The following is a 22,815-nucleotide window of genomic DNA, read 5'->3' as shown; positions in this document are numbered from 1 at the left end:
GTGGGTAATTGTCTATGTGATGTTGCATGTTTGCACTCAGTGTTATAGCAGTCACGTTCGCGTTGTTATTTTGTATTGTTTGTTAAGTGTTCTTCATTATTAAAAGGAAGAATGTATTCTAATCACGCTGCGCCTTTGTCCTCTCTTTCACCTATAGACGATCGTGACAGTATCTAATGTCTGAGTTTTGGTTGCACACATGTCCATTCTCGTGATAAGAAATGTACTGAAAAACCCAATGTAATCCTGATACACATTTTTTAAATGTTTGAAATATAGTTAAATAATTTGGTGTACTTGGTGCATTGAGTTGGTTGGAACCTCTCCAGCGCACTGATAATAAAGGATGATGCATTTAATATTGACTTTGAGAGTCCCTGTGTAGAATTTCCACAACAACCTATAGTGCTTTCAGAAAGTATTCATACCCCTTGACTTTTTCCACATTCTGTTGTGTTACAGCCTGCATTTAAAATTGATTCAATTTAGATTTGTCACTGGCCAACACACAATACTCCATACTGTCAAAGTGGAATTATGGTTTTATACATTTTTACAAATTAATTCAAAATTAAAAGCTGAAATGTCTTGAGTCAATATGTATTTAACCCCTTTGTTATAGCAAGCCTAAATAAGTTCAGGAGTAAAAATGTGCTTAACAAGTCACATAATAAGTAGCATGGACTCAGTCTGTGTGTAATAATAGTTTAACATGATTTTTGAATGACTACCAGATCTCAGTACCACACACATACAGATAATTGTAAGGTCCCTCAGTCGAGCAGTGAATTTCAAACACAGATTCAACCACAAAGACCAGGGAGGTTTTCCAATGCCTCACGAAGAAGGGCACCTATTGGTAGATGGGTAAAAAAAAATAATACATTGAATATCCCTTTGAGCATGGTGAAGTTATTAATTACACTTCGGATGGTGTATCAATACACCCAGTCACTACAAAGATACAGGCATCGTTCCTAACTCAGTTGCCAGAGAGGAAGAAAACCCCTAAGGGATTTCACCATGAGTGTCACGCCCTGGCCATAGAGAGGTTTTTATTCTCTATTTTGGTTAGGCCAGGGTGTGACTAGGGTGTGAATTCTAGTTTCTTTATTTCTATGTTTTCTATTTCTTTGTGTTTGGGTGTGGTTCTCAATCAGAGGCAGCTGTCTATCGTTGTCTCTGATTGAGAACCATACTTAGGTAGCCCTTTTTTCCACCTGTCTTTGTGGGAATTTGACTTTGTTTAGGACACTTTGCCTTTGAGCTTCACGGTTTGTTTTTTTAGTGTTTATTGTTTTGTTCGGCATCATTTTGATTAATAAAAGAAAATGTACGCTCACCACGCTGCACCTTGGTCCTCTTCTTTTCACGGCCGTGACAATGAGGCCAATGGTGACATTGAACAGTGTTTAATGGCTGTGATAGGAGAACTGAGGATGGATCAACAACATTGTAGTTACTCCACAATAGTAATCTAAATGATAGAGTGAGAAGAAGGAAGACTGCACAGAATATTCCAAAACATGCATCCTGTTTGCAGTAATGCACTAAAAGAAAAACTGCTGCAAATGTGAAAATAAATTTACTTTTTGTCCTGAATATAAAGCATTATGTTTGGGACAAATCCAACAAAACAAATCACTGAGTATCACTTCATATTTTCAAGCATGGTGGCTGCATCATGTCATGGGTATGCTTGTGATCGGCAAGGGAGTTTTTTGGGGGATAAAAAGAAACGTAATAGAGCTAAGCACAGGCAAAATCCTGAATCAGGAAAACCTGGTTCAGTCTGCTTTCCACCAGACACTGGGAGACAAATTTACCTTTCAGCAGGACAATAACCTAAAACACAAGGCCAAATATACAGTGGAGTTGCTTACCAAGACAACATTGAATGTTCCTAAGTGGCCTAGAAACAGTTTGGACTTGAATTGTCTTGAAAATCTATGGCAAGACTTGAAAATGCCAGTCAAGCAATGATCAAAAACCAACTTGACAGAGCTTGAAGAATTTAAAAAAGAATAATGTGTAAAAATTGTACAATCCAGGTGTGCAAAGCTCTTAGAGACTTACCCAGAAAGACACATAGCTGTAATTACTGGCAAAGGTGATTCCAACATGTATTGACTCAGGGGTGTGAATACTTATCTAAATTACATATACAGTGCATTCGGAAAGTATTCAGACCTAGAGCTGGCCTCCCGGCCAAACTGAGCAGTCGGGGGAGATGGGCCTTGGTCAGGGAGGTGACCAAGAGCCTGATGGTCACTCTGACCGAGCTCCAGAGTTCCTCTGTGGACATGGGAGAAATTTCTAGAAGGACAACCATCTCTGCAGCATTCCACCAATCAGGCATTTATGGTCAAGTGACCAGACAGAAGCCACTCCTCAATTAAAGACACATGACAGCCCTCTTGGAGTTTGCCAAAAGGCACCTAAAGGACTCTCAGACCATGACAAACAATATTCTCTGGTCTGATGAAACCAAGATTGAACTCTTTGGCCTGAATACCAAGTGTCACGTCTGGAAGAAACCTGGCACCATCCCTACGGTGAATTATGGTGGTGGCAGCATCATGCTGTGGGGATGTTTTTTAGCAGCAGGGACTGGGAGACTAGTCAGGATTGAGGGAATGATGAATCGAGCAGAGAGAGTACAGAGAGATCCTTGATGAAAGCCTGCTCCAGAGCGCTCAGAATCTCAGACTGGGGCGAAAGTTCACCTTCCAACAGGACAACAATCCTAAGTACACAGCCAAGACAACGCAGGAGTGGCATCGGGACAAATCTCGGAATGTCCTTGAGTGGCCCAACCAGAGCCAGGATTTGAACCCGATCGAACATCTCTGGAGACCTGAAAATAGCTGTGCAGCGATGTTCCCCAACCAACCTGACACAGCTTGAGAGGATCTGCAGAGAAGGGCAGAAACTCCCCAAATACAGGTGTGACAAGCTTGTAGGGTCATACCCAAGAAGACTTGAGGCTGTAATCGCTGCCAAAGGTGCTTCAACAAAGTACTGAGTAAAGGGTCTGAAAACTTATGGAAATGTAATATTTAAGTTTTAAAAATGTAATTAACTTGCAAAAATGTGGAAAAAGTCAAGGGGTCTGAATAATTTCCAAAATCACTGTATTTCCTTTTCATAACATTAGAAAAAAAATCTAAAAACATGTTGTTTTCACATTGTCATTATGGGGTATTGTGTGTAGATGGGTGAGAAAATATTTAATCAATTTTGAATTCAGGCTATAACAACAAAATGTGAAATAAGTCAAGTGGTATGAATACTTTCTGAAGGCACTGTACAAAATACCCTTCAACTGACACTTCTTTTAGTGATTTCAGATCGTATATCAATGTGTCCAGGAAAGCCTATTTTAAGAGCATATCTGCTAGCACAAGTTTAGTGCTGTAGTCTTGCATTCAGAAGTTTTTTGCATCCATTATTTTTCATCTTAAAATGCTCATGTGTCACTTACCACACTGACACTTATCATGATGTTATGCACAGAATGAAACATGGCAATATCCCTAAATCATACAACCCATTCCTTTTCTTTATCCTGTGTTCAATAATTAGCCAAAAAAGCATCAGAAGAGTCTCCCTTTTAATATCAATTCATTACAATAATTAATATAAGGCAATATGTATAATATCAGACAATATATGAAGACAACATACAACAGATAGACAACAATTACATCTGCCTTAGATAAGGCTATCTAAGTTATGAAAATTATATCAAAAACATGGTTTAGATTAAATTAGGTTCGATAACAATCTAAACAGACTGGCTGGAATTATTGGAACGTTACCAAAATGTACATTTGTCTGGTCATCTCCTGGTCAATGACATAAAGCTTTTTATCCAGTATTCTTTGTATTGTAGCACAACCTTGCAATAGGGTTGTTTGCAATACAGCATGAGAGAGAGAGAGAGAGAGAGAGAGAGAGAGAGAGAGAGAGAGAGAGAGAGCACAGATAGAACCCATGTGTGTAGGCATACCTTGATTGGTGTAATCATTTCTTGATTTTAGAAGCTTTTCTATTCAGATACAGTGGTCAGTCACCGATAGTGAGCTACAACAAAGAAGCTGTGTGCAAGCTGTGTGGGACTCATAGTAGAGGTGCAGAATCAAGGGCCTGTACTCGAGCAGCAAAAAGCAAGACATGCTTCTCAACCGCTGTGTTGATTTCCTTTTGTGAGGCACGCGGATTCTTCTGCACAAAGTCTGCAATGCTCTGGATACATTCTTTCTGTGAGGACAGGGGTAAAGCAAGCAGGTCAGCAAGTGTCTACCCAGACACATAAACCACATGAACACTACAGTCAGGGCCGGCTCTACGGGTTGGTAAAGCCGGGCATGGACCCCCCCAGTTTTGTTTCCCCATAAACATAACACATAACCTTTGCCCTGCCCTACCCGGTTTTGCCAGGCCTGCTGGTAGCACAGACCGGGACAGAGGCTATATGCCGGGTGTACGCTCATGATCTGAGGGGTGAGGGAGGGGGCATGTAATATTTAGTATTTAAAATTTAAAAAACACATTCAATTGGGCACCTAGCCATGCAATGTCACAAGGTACCGCCTTTATTGCCTTGTTTAGGAAGCTCACTGGATCCCAGGGTCGGTTTTATTTTTTTACAGAGGGGGAAAAAGTTATTCACTTTTGCAGACAGCGACAGCTAATAATAGCCTAGCTAGTAGCTTCGTTAAGTTTTGGTAATGGCGCGCTGAACAATTATAGCTAGTTGGCTAAGCTTTGATCAGCATGAATATCCAAAAATGGCTGGGCACTACCAAGAGCAAAAAAACTGATGACCACCATGTCGAGAGTGATGCCAAGCTCACCGACCAGCCTGCAGGCCCCACCACCATCAGTGTTCTTCAAAGATATGGCGGGCCTTTGTCAGCAATGACTACTGTGCTGTTGGCACTGAAACATGACTAACATTTTTGGGGCATCTACAGCAATGTGTGAAAATTCGTTCTCCACCCTGAAGAACATAGTCAGTGAACACAGACTCTGAACACAGAGCATGTTACATCAACGAAAAGCCCAGCTTATCCAGCTAGCCTTTGAGAGGGACCTCATATTGCTCAAATGAACAGCAAACGTGGTTTCTAAAAACAGATAAAGCAACACCTCACGGCACAACGCCTCTATCTTATTTGACCTAGATAGTTTGTGTGTATGTATTGATATGTAGGCTATGTGTACCTTTTTTTAAATTTATGTAGTTCTGTCCTTGAGCTGTTCTTGTCTATTAATGTTCTGAATTATGTCATGTTTCATGTTTTGTGTGGACCCAAGAAAGAGTAGCTGCTGCTTTTGATCCTAATAAAATACAAAAAATAACTGACAAGTATATTTTGCCAGGAAGGACAATGAAAGGTTGAGAGGATGAGAGGTTAAACACAGCATCAACTCTTCTATGCATCTTTTAGATTTATCTGTGATTCTTAATGTCATCGATTGCTTTTACGGGTCTAATTGCTAATGATAGATATACAGCTTTGAGTTATTTGAAAGGTATAAGGAGAATGACCAATGTAGCCTAATTGGTTGTGCTATGAGGTAAGTCCTGGCACAGTGCTCCTGTTGTCCTGGCTGTCCACTTCAACATCACATGCTTTCTTGTGTGCAAAATGACATTTGTTGTGTATATGGCTGCATTTCAGATAGGCCTACATTTTGTATGTCGCAGTATTAGGACCAATACCATGTGTAGCCTACTAAAAGAAGCAGGCAAACGTTCACTCTTATCATTCATTTGTATTACACAGTCGTTGTGTGATAGTATTGACATCACCTTTACAGTAGCCTATGAAAACGACACATAGCCTACTTTTTCACCCCCTCCCTGCTCTCTTGCTATAGCGTGTGTGTGTGTGTGTGTGTGTGTGTGTGTGTGTGTGTGTGTGTGTGTGTGAGAAACTCTCCCACACAGAAAATATTGCGCACCTGGAGAAGTGGCGGCTTGGTTATGCTTATTGCGTAGTGTCACAGATTCAACAGCAATGTAGCCTATAGTTGTAATGATTGAAGTTGAAGCTATGAAGCCTGTAAGAATCTTTGATAGCCTAGTGGTGCTCATTCTGTCGAGCTGATCTGTGTGTGTTGGTAGGCGCAAATTATGTATAAGCCTTAGACAGCTACGGCTGCATTTCGGATACACTAGTATGTCTAGTGGGGTGCATATATTTCTTGTGTTATTATATACCACGAAGGTTGTTGATGTGTATGACCATGGACTTAAAATGCCCCCTTAGGCATGTCATCCTCGAGCGGGGCCTGACTACAGTATGTTTGACAACTTCTGCCAAGATTGTTTAGTATGTAGACTGCTCCTATAAACTATAAGAATTGTCTTTCCATTCTGTTTAATCAATTCACCTTAAAAGCGTCCACTTCTCTTTGTCCTGTGAGACGGTTCATGAGCTCTCGTGCAACCTGAATGCCTGTGATGGCCGTTAAGATCTCCTTGTCTTTTTCGCTGTCTGAATGGAGCCAGCCCAAAAGCGCTAACTGGGAAAAGAGAGGGCAGGTTAGCAGCTGAGTACATGTTACAGCAACCACATCTATGATCTTACAGGCACAATTCTTAATTCATTTTTCAGCCAAACGAAAGCCCTGCCCTGCCACTTAGTTTACTATAGCTGAGCTATTGGGCTGGAGAAATAACCACTCTCAAATTCAAAGACGGACCTATAGATGCAAGAATTGACATTGTTTATAAACATCTGAGTAAAACAACCTTGTATTTTGGAATATAATGGAATAAGAAAAATGCTATATGAAGTACCCTGCCCGGTTTAGCCAATGAATGTAGCGCTAGGGATATCATTAATTAAAATAGCCATTGAACAGATCAAACCAATAACCAATAATGTATATGCCTATGACCAGAGCCATGTATTAAGATACATCTAAATATAGCTATGGCTCTGACTAACCAATCTATCTGCATGACATTCTATCTATTATAATTTGCAAACTAAATAAGTCCAGGCTTTATCAATCGAAAATACTGACCTGCTGGAACAATTGCGAATTGGACATTTCACCTGGGCTCGATGATCCAGACATGTTCAAATGTTTTACGTAAAACAAATATACAAGCTACTATAACAATAATTCTGTAGATATGTAATTATCCGATTAAAATGAATAAAAATGTAGTCTCAATCTCAAAAGACTCACAGGCCAAGAACGAACCCTGTGTATCCACTTCCTGTTTACATTTAACTACGTTACTTCGTGTGCTAAAATCTGCTACGCAAATTACCACCACCTTGTGGCTATAGCGAGAACCTTACATGGTAATATATAAAAATAATATAATTAAGCAATAAGACCGAGAAGCCCCTGACTGCAGTGTGCAGTTCGGGCCGGGATCAATGTGGGCGAAGTCAAACGCGTTTAACCCGAACCCCTCATTTCGGGTGACCGAAATAGTTAGGTTCACGTCGAAGGTATCAACGTCAACGAAAGCGAGTCTTAATCGAACCTAACCTAGTTACATGGATAAAAACATTGGACATTAGGTGTTAGTAAATTTAGCTTTGCCTTTGTTATTGTTTGTTTACTGTAAAACGAAGTTGCTCATTGCCGCTCTTATTCTTTTCTAGAATTACAATGGGTTATAGCTATGTTTCATTAACCACTACCTCTATAGTTTTTCAGTATAAATCCTACTATTTTAAAGTCATTGGTTTGAAAGTTGTATGTCAAAGTGTGTCTGTTCATATTTGAACACATTTAACAGATACTGAGGCCACAAGCTAGGGAGATTTTCTTTCTAGATCCCCTCCATGGCACTGGCTGGAGAGATGAAAGTCGCAGCCAACCATTCATATTTTTAGGGCACCCGGTTTCATCCCATCTGGATAGTGGTAGTTCAGTTTAAGACCACTTGTCCATTAAAAAAAAAATCTATGGCTCTGTTTTATTTAAAGTAAAATGTAATATGTAAAATATGTTTTTACTTACATACATGTATGATACATAATTTCCCATTCGGTGCATTAAACAGATGGAAACAAAACCATAGACAACATTATCAGTGGGGCAGTTCTCTTTGAACCCATTATGACCCCTTAAAATTTTTTTAGTTTGAGCCTTTGGGCTAATTCAGTTCAAACTGTGTTCAAAACTGTTATGCATGCTGGAGTATAAAAAGCTGTTGAATTGTACTTTTTCTTTACTTTCACATACACTGTGTTCACAGAAACATTGCTCAGATCTTGTCCCCTGGACCTTGGAGGACTTTTGGTGTGGATGATGTTCAGGTTAGATATTTCTTTAAATTATTCCACTGAACTGTACCATTTGATTGTCATTCCTTTATTGAAAATTGTACCTTGTTCACACCACAGGGCCTACCAACGCAAAGTTTCTCAAACAAATGTGGGGTGTTTGTTTTGATGGTAAGATGCTGGTTATTCAGTATATTATATTAGTCCTATTTTCTGTTGTTATAACATATGAACAATTATTATTTCTGTGCTTGCAGCACACTAGAACTAGGCACACTATTGTGGTGCCTAGTTCTCCTGCAGAACTTTCCCATGTCGTAAGTCTTGAACATTATACAAACTTTTCATTTGCTTCCTTAAAATCACTTGTTTCACTGTAGCCAGACTGACCTGAATATATTTTCATATGGTATGTATGTAATGTATGTCATTCACTCACTAAGGTCTGAAGAAGTGAGGTTGAAAGATCGAAAAAGGAGGCGAAAACAAAACACACTACAGGTAGGAGGTATCATATGATGAGTGGTATAGTCTTAAACCAATGTTTAAAGACTTAACCCCCCCCCCTCTCCAATATATTTCAGGATGATGTAGATGACTCCCCCCCCAAGAAGTCACAGCATGTCACATCAGCATCCAGCTCTGCAGGATCAGGTACTGTATAGACTATTAGCTAAAGTAAGGTACATTCCTGTACACACATCCCTAGAGGTTCCCTTACAGTACTTAATGACAACAATCTGTTTTCTTTCTAGACAATACTGAAAACAAAATGAACAGCGAACTGGGAGCTGTGAACTGGGGATGTAGTCTACTGTGTGTAATGCTGAAGGCTTGATGCATGGAAAGATATAATAGACTTGTTGAGTAGTTATATATATCACTGAAAACCTCTTTAGTAATAGTGGCTTTTGTTTGCATGGTGGTATTGTAAAAGTGGGGAGTCATTTTACTTGATCACCCAATGAGGCACTACTCTTAATATTTATTCTTCCTTTTTCTTCAAGGAAGCAGATGTTCTTCTAAGGGACACCCTAGAGGCAGCAAGGTGGTGTGAACGCCAAACATTTAAAGGCACCGTTTCCCTCCCTAGTGTAATTGGGATGGAGAGGGAAGACCGTATTACAACCCTTAAAGAACTACGGTTGTATGATGGCCTGGATGAGGAGGAAAATATTCTCCTCAAGGAACCATTCATGTTCTCGTTCCAGTTACAGAGAGATTATTTGATGTTCTATGTGGAGGCAGTTGACAACAAGAAAATTACTGTCTTTGCCTCTTTTGAGGAGCAGGAGTGAAGCCATTTTTGAGGAGTGGTCAAACCTTGTTTTTGTCTGCTGTGTTAATTGTTTCATTTGTTAATTGTGTTATGTTGTTTAGTAAAGATGACATAGAAGTCACCCAAGTCTCTGATCTCTTTACGGGAGCTGGTATAACTTAATGTACAAAGCACATTCAGCTTGTCTATATGGTATAGTCTGTCTCCATTCTCATGAGGAAAGTAAATAGCATTATAAATCAGGATAGGTAGTAACTGTATATTTATTCTCAATTAAATAATATAATTGCAAAGTTATAACATTTATCAACACAATTTTAACAGTACATGACATAGTCTGACAGTCTGTTGTTCACTGCAACAATATCAGTAGCTTGTTTCAAATATAGCATGAAGCAAAAAGTGTTTCAACATATGTGCTGGTACCACTTTATATAATATTTCTTACGATCTTCAAAAAGGAAATATGTTTGTATTCAACGTGTTCCTTGCACAAACGTGTGTGACTGTCAAACCTGTGGCGGACATTAAAAAAATACGGTGGGCAGGGGTCAAATGTTTGACTCCGCCCACATTGAGCTTCACCCCAAACTGCACACTGCAGTCAGGGGTACTTGATAAGACCCGAGGTGGTGTGGTATATGGCCAACATACATAATCAGTACATACACACAATATATAGGTCTAATACATAGTACAGTGCAAATTACAATACATTATATATAAAATGTCTGTGTCTCTTCACAGTCCCCTTTGAGCAGTAAGGTATTCTTTTATCCGTTTTTTAAAATTGGTTTTATTGATAGCTTGAGTTACCTGGGTGGCAGAGAGATCCATGTAGTCATGGCTTTATTTTAAATCTATTTTGGACAGATTTTGGCGAGAGATAACCCTCTTGCTTCACCTATTCCTCTCTGATAGGGCGTAGGGTCAAGGGGTCAATTTGGGATTGGACCATTAGATTTGTCTACTGTCTGTTGCTGACTGGCAATGTCTAAATTACTCAGGCATTTCTAATTGACTGTATATTTCATGAGCATTAAATCAAATCAAAGTTTATTGGTCGCATACACAGTTTATCAGATGTTATAGCTGGTGCAGAAAAATGCTTATGTTACGACCTCCTAACAATGCAGTAAAAGTACACTATTTTTTATTTTTTAAGGTATTATAAAAATATAAGATCCCATAACTTGACCTCCTGTGACACGTAAGCATATAATAGTATTAACTAGACCTTTTACATAATAGTCAAATTCACTTCCCATACTGATGATAAAGTCTTTAATCCAAAACACTCAACAGGTAAATGTAGCTAGATGAAAGTAAGTATTTTACAACAATGACCAGAGCAACTGGTCTGCTCAACCCAACAAACTCACTGGCCAGAGATAGACTTAAACATTTATCATCATCATCAGTGGTATCCAGCTCTATGACAGAGTACAGTACATCGGTACTGTCATACAGTTCAGAACAATGGCCATTGCTTAGGACAATGACTGCACTTACTCAGCTGCAGATTGAAAGTAGTAATCTGACTAGTGAATGATGAATGTAACACATAATGGATAACGGTGTATTATCCACATAACTAGAGGTAGCTACAACAGAGGGTGTGGAGAAGGAAATAGTGTTGGTTATCGCTATGCCTTAGGTTTGGAGAAAGTTCCTAGTTGCTTTGTGTTCACATCTTTCAGCTGGTCTAGCTGTCTCTGTCCGCGCCGGTAAAGGTATTCTATGTGCATGACATCTTTCTTCTTGATGCTGGAGTTCTCTCGGAACTCATCCCGTATCCTGGGTAGAAAGCCTGGCTTGTCCTGGCCAGCACGCAGGAACTGGCGGTACAGAGACAACACCTGTTTTTGCAGCTTACTGTGGCGTGCCATGGTGTGGAACACAGGGCAACAGCAACACAGATGACAAGGGAGGACGACTGACCGGAGGATTAAGCAGTCTACCCGTTGACTAAGTCACAAATGCATCAGAGTGTAGATGAAGTGTCTCCTAAACCTATGGGGGAAAGACATAGTGGCTGGTGAAACAAGGATCTTATCTGGCCATGTTATAAATCTGTCACTGTAAATAAGAATTTGTTCTTAACTGACTTGCCTAGTTAAATAAATAAAAAACAGCTTCTACTCCCAAGCCATAAGACTGCTAAATAGTTAACCAAATAGCTACCTGGACTATCTGTATTTAAAGTTTGTGCAAAAAGGCTGACTCATCACATACGCTGCTGCTACTGTTTATTATCTTTCACTTTATTCCTAGTTAAACAGTGCATTCAGAAAGTATTCATACCCCTTGACATTTTCCACATTTTGTTACGTTACAGCCTTATTCTAAAATTGATTAAAAAACATTTTTTCATCGATCTACAATACCTCATAATGACAAAGCAAAAACAGGTTTTTAGAAATGTTTTAAAATGAAAAATTACACTTACATAGGTGAAATAAAAAAATTAAAACTTTATTTAACCAGGTAGGCCAGTTGAGAACAAGTTCTCATTTACAACTGCGACCTGGCCAAGATAAAGCAACGCAGTGCGACAAAAACAACAACACAGAGTTACACATGGGATAAACAAACGTACAGTCAATAACACAATAGAAAATCTGTATACAGTGTGTGCAAAGGAGGTAAGGCAATAAATAGGCCATAGTTTTGAAGTAATTACAATTTAGCAATTAACACTGGAGTGATAGATGTGCAGATGAGGATGTGCAAGTAGAAATACTGGTGTGCAAAAGAGCAGAAAAAATGCTTAGGGTCATTGTCCTGTTGGAAGGTGAACCTTCGCCCCAGTCCGACGTCCTGAGCGCTCTGGAGCTGGTTTTCATCGAGGATCTCTTTGCTCCATTCATCTTTCCCTCGATCCTGACTAGTCTCCCAGTCCCTGCCGCTGAAAAACATCTCCACAGCATGGTGCTGGCACCACCATGCTTCATCGCAGGGATGGTGCCAGGTCTCCTCCAGATGTGACACTTGGCATTCAGGCCAAAGAGTTCAATCTTGTTTTCATCAGACCAGAGAATCTTGTTTCTCATGGTCTGACAGTCCTTCAGGCGAATTTTGGCAAACTCCAAGCGGGCTGTCATGTGCCTTTTATGGAGGAGTGGCTTCAGTCTGGCCACTCTACCAAAAAGGCCTGATTGGTGGAGTGCTGCAGAGATGGTTGACAATCCTGTCTCAGGGATCTACGGACAATTCCTTCGAATTCCTTCAACGATGGCTTGGTTTTTTCTCTGACATGCACTGTCAACTGTGTGACCTTATATAGATAGGTGTGTGCCTTTCCAAATCATGTCCAATCAATTGAATTTATCACAGGTGGACTCCAATGAAGTAGTAGAAACATCTCAAGGATGATCAATGGAAACAGGATGCACCCGACCTCAATTTCAAGTCTCATAGCAAAGAGTCTGTATACTTATGTAAATAAGGTTCATGTTTTTATACATTTGCAAAAATTTCTAAAAACCTGTTTTCGATTTGTCTTTATGGGGTATTGTATGTAGATTGATGAGGGAAATTAATTTAATACATTTTTGAATAAGGCTGTAACGTAACAAAAGGTGGAAAAGGGAAGGGGTTTGAATACTTTCCGAATTAACTGTATGTACACATCAACCTCAATTACCTCGTACCCCTTGTACAGGGTCGGTTCCAGGCATAAGCGACATAAGCAGTCGCTTAGGGCCCCCAGCTGCTAGGGGACCCTAAGGAACTCAGTCAGGGTCTAAACTTACTATTTAGACTAGAGTTCAAATAATAGAATACACCAGGTGCAATTTTGAAATTTGGTTGTGCATCAGCAGTTTTTCTCTTGTTATATCAGTCACTGACAGTCACTCAATTAGCCATGTCAGCTAACAACTTTTAGATTGTTAGTTAGTCTAGCCAGTTATCTAAACTTGTAGTATTCATGGCCGAATACCGACCGACACGCAGGGCAAGTGCCCAGGGGCCCTGACCTCCAGGGGTCCCCATTCCTTTTGTAAGTCATTCTCACTAAGATATCATATTAACATAAGTCATTACAAAATGTGTAGAATTGCAGGAAATCAGCTTTAAAACTGCAAAAATGTCTCTCCACCCGATGGCAAAATGAGTAGCATTGCAGGAAAACATAAATTTCTCTCCACCGTCAACAGTGGGGCCACTATAATGTTTTATCATGAGGTGGAGGGCCCCCCAACCTCATTTTGCTTAGGGTCCCCAAAAGTCTTGAACCGGGCTGCGCTTGTATATAGCCAAGTTATCTTTCATCATCATGTATCTATTATTACTTTTATTATAATGTGTTTTACTATTCTATTACTTCTCCCGCAGAAAACTCGCTTTAAAACTACATTATTTTCTCTACGCCCCATGGCAAAATGTGTAGAATTGCAGAAAATTAACTATAAAACATACAATTCTCTCCACCGTCAAGAGAAGGGGCCACTATGTTTTACCGTGAGGTGGAGGGCCGCGGTTGTATATAGCCAAGTTATATTTCATCATTGTGTATCTATTATTACTTTTATAATGGGTTTTACTTTTCTATTACTTCTCCCCAAAAATATCTCTATGCATTGTTGTGAAGGGCCCATAACTAAACATTTCACTGTTAGTCCACACCTGTTGTTTATGAAGCATGTGAGGAATAAAATGTGATTTGATGACAGCCCATGAACCTTATTATCCCTGACGATTAATAAAGTGTGGACAGTACAGCAACAGTATTATATCAGTGAGTCACATCAATAAAATATGAGAACTTCTAGCTTGCGCGCTTTCTGACTGACCTATACAAACAACAAAGAGGAAAACTTTACAACACATTTTACATATAGACTGATACCGAAACACCACAATATGGGTTAAAGTCAATTAGCTAGATAGCTAGCGTAGCTTTACAGGGGTAAGTTAGCTAGAACTGCTAGCTAGCCAGCTAACCTACCTTGACAGTCAGTGTCAACTTCGAAAATAGCTTCGCTTGTCTTTGACAAAGAAGTGCGTCTCATATCAACTCAGAACCTTTCATTAATAACCTATTTAGCTACAACTTAAACAGCCCGAGGAGAATATTGCTAACACACACTACCACAGATGAGAATAATGAGCCAGACTTTTTACCAGATGTGTAAATCTGAAGCATCCGGTTGGCGTTACCACTCACCACCAAATATGGTGATCAAAGCAAGCTCAGTGGCTGGCAGTGGGAGAATATGAAGCGAGATGGATTTTGGCCGACATACTGCACATTTTTATCATCGATGAAATATTTGATCTCAAAACAATTTTCTGTTCCCAAAACTAAACTCTGTTAAGAACAGAGTGGACTACGTTTTGTAGACTTTACACTTTGCCAAAGCTTCTAAAAATGTGCGTTGTTTAGGAGTGCAAGGGTAAATTGAGTTATTGCACATGCGCACTTCACAGAAGAAGCGTTCCCTAACGGAAATATGCAAATTCATGCTAGAACCCGCCAATAGGATCTCGCTAGCTCGTGCTTGGCTCAGCCCACTATGATTAATTTGCTTCTGTTGGAAACGAGTCTGTGGTCTATCTTGGGTTAGTTTAAAAAAAAAAAAATCTACTAGCCACTAGCAAACAGTACGACCTTAATGATAACTCATGTTATGTTATGTTCATGTTACGAAAGCCAAAGACGACGGTGCTATTGCTTTGGGTATTACACTTCCCTCTATTGACTTGGATGTCTCACTTCTCAATGTTGCTGTCAGCTCAAATCAAATTAAAGTGTATTGGTCACATGCACAGGATACCGGACGTAAATGGTATAGTGAAATGCTTACTTGCGAGCTCTCAGAAACAGTGCAATACACATTTATACAAACAAATACACAGTAAGTGATAATGTTTGTAAATATTTACACACAATAAGAATATACAGACCTAACTATGAAATTTGCTAAAGTGAGTAGGGACATGGTAGAGTAGCTTAGACAAATAGTAGCAGCAATGGTGCATGTGTGTGTAAGGGTGGGTGAGAGTCTGCAAATAGTCTCTTTAAGATACAGGTGTGAAAAGAGCCAAGTGCAAATAGTCTAGTGCAGGTGAGTACAGGTAGACTGCTTAGGGTTAGCTGTTCAACAGTCTTATGGCCTAGAGGACCGACGAGACCTGATGCTCCGGTACCGCCGGAAGGTAGCAGCTCAGATGTTGGGGGGAAATTAACGTTTCAACAATTTTTTTCATATATGAAATAAAACAAATCAAACAAGTTCATATATTTTTTATTTAAGAAAATATTCTCAGAGGAATTCTATGCAAGCTATCATTCATTTCACATCTGTTTTTTATACCCTACAATGAAAGTATGAGGCAATGTCAGATATTAGTGCAATACAAGGGTTGAGGTACATTACAAACTGTGTATTTTGGGTCCTGGATGCTGATTGGCTAAAACAGTATTTCAGCCTTTCACGGGTATGACGCAAAAATACTTATTTACTGCTCTATTTATATTGGTAACCAGTTTACAATAGCAATAAGGCACCTCTGTGGTTTGTGGTATATGTCCAACATACCACACCCCCTCGGGCCTTATTGCTTAAGTATAGCATCAAACAATCTTTCACATAGGCGATTGGATGACTCCAATTGGAGCCTGGGTGCCTGCTTGTTGTGCATAAACAACTGAGTGTTAACAGACGTTATACTTAGCAAGTACCACTTCTTCTTGACTCAGCTCACATGAGGCTCGTACCCAGGACCTCTGCCTTGCTAACACAAGTGACCGCCTTCCGGAAGCATCTTACCAGTCGACACCACGTGAAAAGCTAGCTACACACTGGTGCAAGTAGGGACACTTCAGGCTGAGGAGTAAGTTTCACACATCCCCATGTGCTACATTAGCAGAAACAGACTGGAACCCAGGCTATGTAACAAAACAGTGGCAGTTTCAGCATCCATTCACACAGTATAATAATGTTGGAACTGAATATGCTGTAACAAGTATTGCGCATTAAATCGTTTCTCATTATGCATTATTACATTCTGCTGGCTGACACCTCATGTCAAGGCCATTGTTATGCTACAATAGTGGATGCATACAGTACGCAATAGATAATACTTTTCAATTAGTTTTTATCACTTTTGGCCAGTTAACTGGTGGATGCAACTCTTTCAGTATACAAGTGATATGTAAAGCATTGGAACTGAACCTAGTATTGATTTTAGACGAATATCTCTAAATATCTTAATGCTCCATATACAAAGTCATACCAATACATTTGATTCATCTTCATCCTAATACATAATACATATATTTCAACAAACAGAGTTCTTGGGTGTATGTAATATTGGAAACTTTTACTTTGTATTACTTGTATTAGCTACATGCACAATTATATTCCATATAATCTGGCACTTGTCAAAGCACATATTTATTGCTATATTATTACTGGGCTGGACTATAAATTACTTTTTGGGTGAACAAATATGTACAGTAATGTCTGTATATCACCTCTTTATTTCGCCTTTTAAACTGTTTTTTTTTATCCCTCACTGGGAAGCACTATATACTCTAATGTTCACAACCTTATTTACTGAACATATTGAAAAAAGGCACATTATCAAGTTTAGCCATGTGTTTCTGCATAAATCTGAGACCCACATCGATTATGAGAAATAGAGGGACAGGGTATGTAAAAGGCCTCTATAATCACAATCCTAATTTCAACAGTTTTCTAGTTTGGCTCCAGAATGGATAAAGAAAAAACAATAAGAATAGGGTATAGAATGTGGGATTATAGGTGATGTGGAAAAATTGCCTGGTGTGATAGGACTTTGGAAATGTATGATGTGGGGATGTGATACTAAGTAATCAAGTAATTAACTGGAGAGTGGCTGGTATTATAAAACAAGGGTGGGTGATTGTGGCATAAAATCGAACGGATCAATGTGTATGATCAATAATAATGGGGGAAAAATGTCAGTCAGAGTCCTATGTATTCAGCAAGGAACACCACTAGCACCTTGGTGAGATTCTCGATAGTCTGAGAATGGATGTGTTCCGCTGTGTCCTCCAGAGTGTGCATAAAGGAGGGGAAGGGCGTTGTGATCATGTGTAGTACTGGAACCCCTGCAGGCATAGAGCAGAGTGGGTGGGAATGGCAGAGAGATAGGGGAGGAGAGAAGAAAAATGAAATAGGGTAGAGTGTAGTGGACAGATAGGGTAGACAGAGGTTGATAGAGCGAGAGAGAAAACAGGCAGATGGTACATTAAGTTCTACAGGGATAAAACTAAAGCAGGAGGGAACCAATCTCTGTAGATACAGTACAGTCATAAGGCCATAGTCTAATCAGCTGTGTAGTTATTCAAGGTGTACTGTTAAACATCCATTCTTGTTAGTCAGTAAATGTGCTCTCTAACCATCTGTCTATCTATGTGGGTGTGCTCTCTCACCCTGCTGGAGGAAGGGCACATGGTCGTCCTCCACAGGGCCCAGGTTTATGTCCTTCCTGAAGTAACTCACCTCTCTGGGGTGGGAGGACAGCAGACCCAGCTTATGGAGCCTCCTCTCTGGCAGACGGACATGACAGCCACCGCGGGCCATGGTCAAGGCCAATGATAAAGAACGGGAGGAATAAGCAGAGAGGAGACAGAACATTGAGGGAGTAAGAACAGCTCACTCCAGGTGTCTTATTACTGTGCCTGAGTGAAATTAAAGTCAGATCAGCACTGGAGAGCCTGGTCCTGTATCAGCATGAGTCAGTCATCCACCTGCCAAACTCTTTTTGCCTTGCTCCCTGGCTCTTTTTGTCATTCTAGTGTACCTCTGCCTCCTTCCCTCTATTTCACAATCTCCATTACAACATGTTTTTGCCCCATTATGATTACAGTGAGCAATCAATGTGATAACAATTCATTCATTTATCTGACAATTTTTGTGATCCTGTATGTGGAGTAAAATGTTGAGAAGTGGGGTGGGGGGCCTTACCTGCATATATGAGCTCATCAAACCAGCGTACAGTGTTGTCAAAGTGGTTGACAAACATAGGGTCAGGTGCACCAATCAGATCCAACAGAACAAACAGGTCCTGCCAGTAAAAGTCAGCAAATCAACACACAAAACACATTGCATACTACATATGGCTTGGCAAGGGAACATTGTAACATACACTAAAAAAGCCTCACCAAAGCATTTAACAGGGTGGTATGTTCGGCTCCTGGGGGGTGAGGGGTGCGGGACATTTGGTCAGCAAGGTAACGTGAGCCATACAGAGAGTCGGAGGGGCTCGGCTGCTGAAACGCCTCATTACCATCAAAGAAGACCAACTGCAATGTCACCTGTGACTTCTACCAGAGAGAAAAACAGACAGAGAGAAAAAATGTACAGGGGATGGAGTGGTAGATCTTCTTGTAATATAACATACAGTATGTTTAGAAAAAAAAGTTATTGGTCGAATAATATGTGACTACCATTCAATATCCTTTAAAATGCATTGTTTCTGCTGCCAACATGGGAGATGACAAGTGAGTGTTAATGATGTCTGGGCTCCAACCCATCAATGTCTGCAGTTTAAATTGGAAATAAATGTATAAATAATTAATGTGTAAGCATGGGTAAAACTCCAGATCTATAAATAGTCTGACATCTCGGGAGAGTGGCAAACTCTTCAGATGGTAGTCCACCCACACACGAAAGCACATCATTTCATCTGTTTTCCTACGCTTTCTGCAAATCCAACATTTTATTTTCCCCATGCAACCGAGAACTTAAAAGGATCTGTGAAGTCATCACTTTCATCCTTGCCCTCTAAAGCATACCTTTGCCCTACAGTAGCAGAGCAGACACAGTATTTACCTGTTGTTTTAGCACTTTCAGGTGGACGTCCAGTGCAGTCACCAGCTCCAGTATCATGGCACAGGGGACAGCCGCGTCGCTGGCCCCTAGGAACCTCCTGAGAGGACCGTCGGGGGTTTTGGAAGCTGGGGGCATGGCCTTGGAGTCGTAGTGGCAGGCCAGCAGCAGACGACGCGGGGCCGAGGGGTCCAGGACTGCTAGCAGGTTGGAGAAGGTGATTAGTCCCTTTGGGGTAGCAGAGTTAAAGGAGTCGACCTCCAACGACCAACCCGCTGACAGGAACTCCAGATGGCTGTAGATGTGCTTGTGCAATCACAGAAAAAAAGTGTGATTTTAATTTCAGTAAACAAAAGGTTAATTGTTAGAATAACATGTAAAACAGAGATTGAGAGATACCAGTTCAGACATTACAGACATTCTACCCTGATGTCTCTTGCAGGAGTCAATAAAGTTCCTAACCTCACGCACCCTACGGCTGCCCCTTGTACCTGGCAGTCTCTCTACCAGGATGGGCCTCAGGAGAGAGTACCAAAGCCTCCCCGAATTTACCTGGCCCACCAGACGTTTGATCTGGGCCACAGTGGACCTACGGGGGTTATGGGTCAACTGCAGAAGGGGAGGACAGCAGGAGAGAGGAGGCAGTTGCAGTATTTTTTTCACATATGCATTTTGAAAAACTGTCTGTTACCTTGCAGAAAATATTGTTTATTATTGAGCAATCAAATATCTGACTTGAGGTTAAGTTTCTGCCATCAGTGAAATGTATCAGTTGAACAGACAGGGTTAAGTATTCCTGCTAGCTGGGGTATGTAGGCTGTAGCAAGATAGCATCACCTAAAAAGTATGCTACTCCTTTCGGCTTGGTGCAATATTGGAAAACTGGAGGCTACAATATACAATAAACAATACAGTATCTATCACCTACCTTGTCTCTTATTAGGTCTGGCACACGAAATTGTATGTTATCGTGCATATGAATACTGTCATCATCATCTCTTGTATCATTACTCGACAAATAAAATCCAAGTGTCAGAGCCATAGCCAGCATCCCGCATAGACAAACGAGAAGCATCCGAACTCGGGACATCCGGAGCAGGTTGCAGCGTCCCAGTAGCAGCTCGGTGCCCGTAGCAGATCGGTGCCTCCGGATGGTTCTCATGACTTGAAGTATGGATAGATTCACACAACAGTACAGTCTGGTACAGAGCCTTTCTCAACTATTTGCGTTACAGTGCGTATGATTCCAGGCTGGCGTATGGCAATGGAGAACAACGCGCATGTTAAATATCACAAAAAAACAATTCGACACCTTCCATGACTGATTGACTGTTTATGTAATTAATGAGGCCACTGGCTGCTTAGACTCGAGCCCATGTATGACATCTATTATTTCATTTGACACAATCTCAACAGGATAGGCTACCATTCAACAAGAACATAGAGGATAATTTACCTGAATGGAACACTTACGCAGTCATGTTGGGACATGCATGCATCGGCGGATCTATTAAATTAAATATACCAACGTCCACACTAGTCGAATATTGATTCCGCCATATCATTCGTTATGGGCTCATTTTTGCACCCCGAAGTTCCGTGTCTGCCTTTGGTGCAAAAACAAGAGCAGCCCGCCACTACTGTGGTGGCTATTCAGTGTATTCAGGCAGACAAGTTCAGACCGGTACCTGCTGTGAAAATTGTCGTGCGCGAAAAGGTTTAGGTTTACAATCGATGGAGAAAATTAAAATACTGGAAAAGTGGCGTAGTGTTTTTGGAATACATTCTGAAAAGACAACAGGCTAGATTTAAACAAATAAAATAATCCCACATTAGCCCCCAAAATATATCTTTATATGTGTATTGTTCTATCAATATCTGTATAATTGTACATTGTTGAATAAATGATTGAACCAAACAACTGATTGGTTAATCAAGTAGGCCACATTTCCACATGGTAATGTTCAAATCCAATATATTTCCTAAAAATCTTAGAACATTCAATGTACTCGCTAAAATAGGTCTGTGTCTAGCCTCCTGCAAAGGGATTGGTATTTTTTTATTGCCAATGAGGTGACATGACTAGAACTAGCTGGCTAGAGTAAAATGATTTGATAAATAGAGAAAGATAGGCACAATTTCCTTCACTGTTAAACTTCTGCTTGGTAAGTGATTGGCCGTAAAATTAACACTAACAATTACGTCCACAGATATTAGCTACTAAATAAAAATATCAATAATTGTAATTTATATTTCGCTTGCTTATCTCTGCTCGTCCGCTCACTATCAAAAAATGAGTACTCAGCTAACGTTAGCTGGCTAGCTAGCTATATCGATTTTGCTATAGAATTAACGTTAGCTCAAACGTAGTTACGTTAAGATATTTTAGTTAAAGCAGATGAGGAAGAGGCGAAGCATATAAAAGTAAAACTAATATTTGGTTAAAGGCGTGAATTTAAAACCAGTAACGTTAGCTAGACTGAGAGATGGCAAACTTCAGCTAGCTAGCAAGCTAACGTTACTTTGTATGGGACTGTGAACGGTAATCGTGCATATTTGACTCCCCCTGTGGCAGATTTGAGCAATGGCACCAGGACCCGCAGGCAGGGACGAGACTCGCTGGAAAAGGTAGTTTTAGCTTCTAAAATGGCCTGTTGCATGTCACTGTCAAAAAATAATTAGAAACGAGGCTTGAATGAGATTATGAGAATGATTTACTGTAGCTAAAAAATGAGTAACGTATCTTACAGTAAGGATCAGCTGGACTGGAGCACATGCTGCAGTAACAGTCTGAAAGAGATTGCAGGCCTCCTGCCCATATCTGAGCCTAGGAATGGCCGAAGACTCACCAAGGTTTATGCACTGACGTTCTTGATTTATTTGTATTCATGGATTCTCTGTACGAGTCTTTGTGTCCGTTTATATAGACAGTATGTGGGTGCATGTCTTTGCCTGAATTCAGTACGGTTACATTATGTGGGTGGGTGTTTCTGTGTGTGATGTCTCTCCTCTAATCTATGTTCAGAAGGAGACTCAGGTCCACATGCTGCGCTATTTTGACTTTCTTCAGAGTAGGATCCAGACCCTGCAGTGCCGCTTGCCCCCCCAATGCATCCCCAAGCAGGAACCCGACACAGGTACCACCCCACCCAAGCATCAAGACAAGTACAGACTATGTGCTTGAGTTTCATATCAATGCATTTACACTGTGTGTGTGTGTGTGTGTGTGTGCATGCACAAGTTCTGAGAGTGAAGAGAACACCCCCTCTGAGCCCTGTACTCCCCCTCACAATCTAAAGGCCAAACGCAAGTATGTCTGCAGTCGTTCCCGCAAGAGACCTGCCCCCACCTCAGGTACCAGCCCCACACCTCTCCCCCAACTTCCCATGACATTATGTTCAACACAGTTAAAGACTATTGTGAAGTGACGAGAGTTGTTCTGTTA

At 40.5% G+C, this 22,815-nt stretch overlaps 1 protein-coding gene across 1 annotated transcript; it reads right to left on the bottom strand.

Annotated features, from left to right (window-relative positions):
* Nucleotides 1–17,501: 17,501 nt before the first annotated feature.
* On the bottom strand, nucleotides 17,502–20,532 carry LOC120043698 (glutaminyl-peptide cyclotransferase-like). Its single transcript, XM_038988249.1, has 7 exons — nucleotides 20,299–20,532; nucleotides 19,833–19,979; nucleotides 19,374–19,676; nucleotides 18,704–18,865; nucleotides 18,507–18,606; nucleotides 17,972–18,088; nucleotides 17,502–17,647 (listed from the first exon to the last, which is right to left on the bottom strand). Exons 1-7 carry the CDS (start codon nucleotides 20,530–20,532, stop codon nucleotides 17,502–17,504), a joined length of 1,209 nt encoding a protein of 402 aa, XP_038844177.1.
* Between the last annotated feature and the right edge of the window lie 2,283 nt (nucleotides 20,533–22,815).

This window comes from Salvelinus namaycush, chromosome 3 (assembly GCF_016432855.1).
Source record: "Salvelinus namaycush isolate Seneca chromosome 3, SaNama_1.0, whole genome shotgun sequence".
Taxonomy (NCBI): Eukaryota; Metazoa; Chordata; class Actinopteri; order Salmoniformes; family Salmonidae; genus Salvelinus; species Salvelinus namaycush.
Note: the sequence above shows the minus strand (reverse complement) of the source record. Positions and strands in the feature narration are given on the sequence as shown.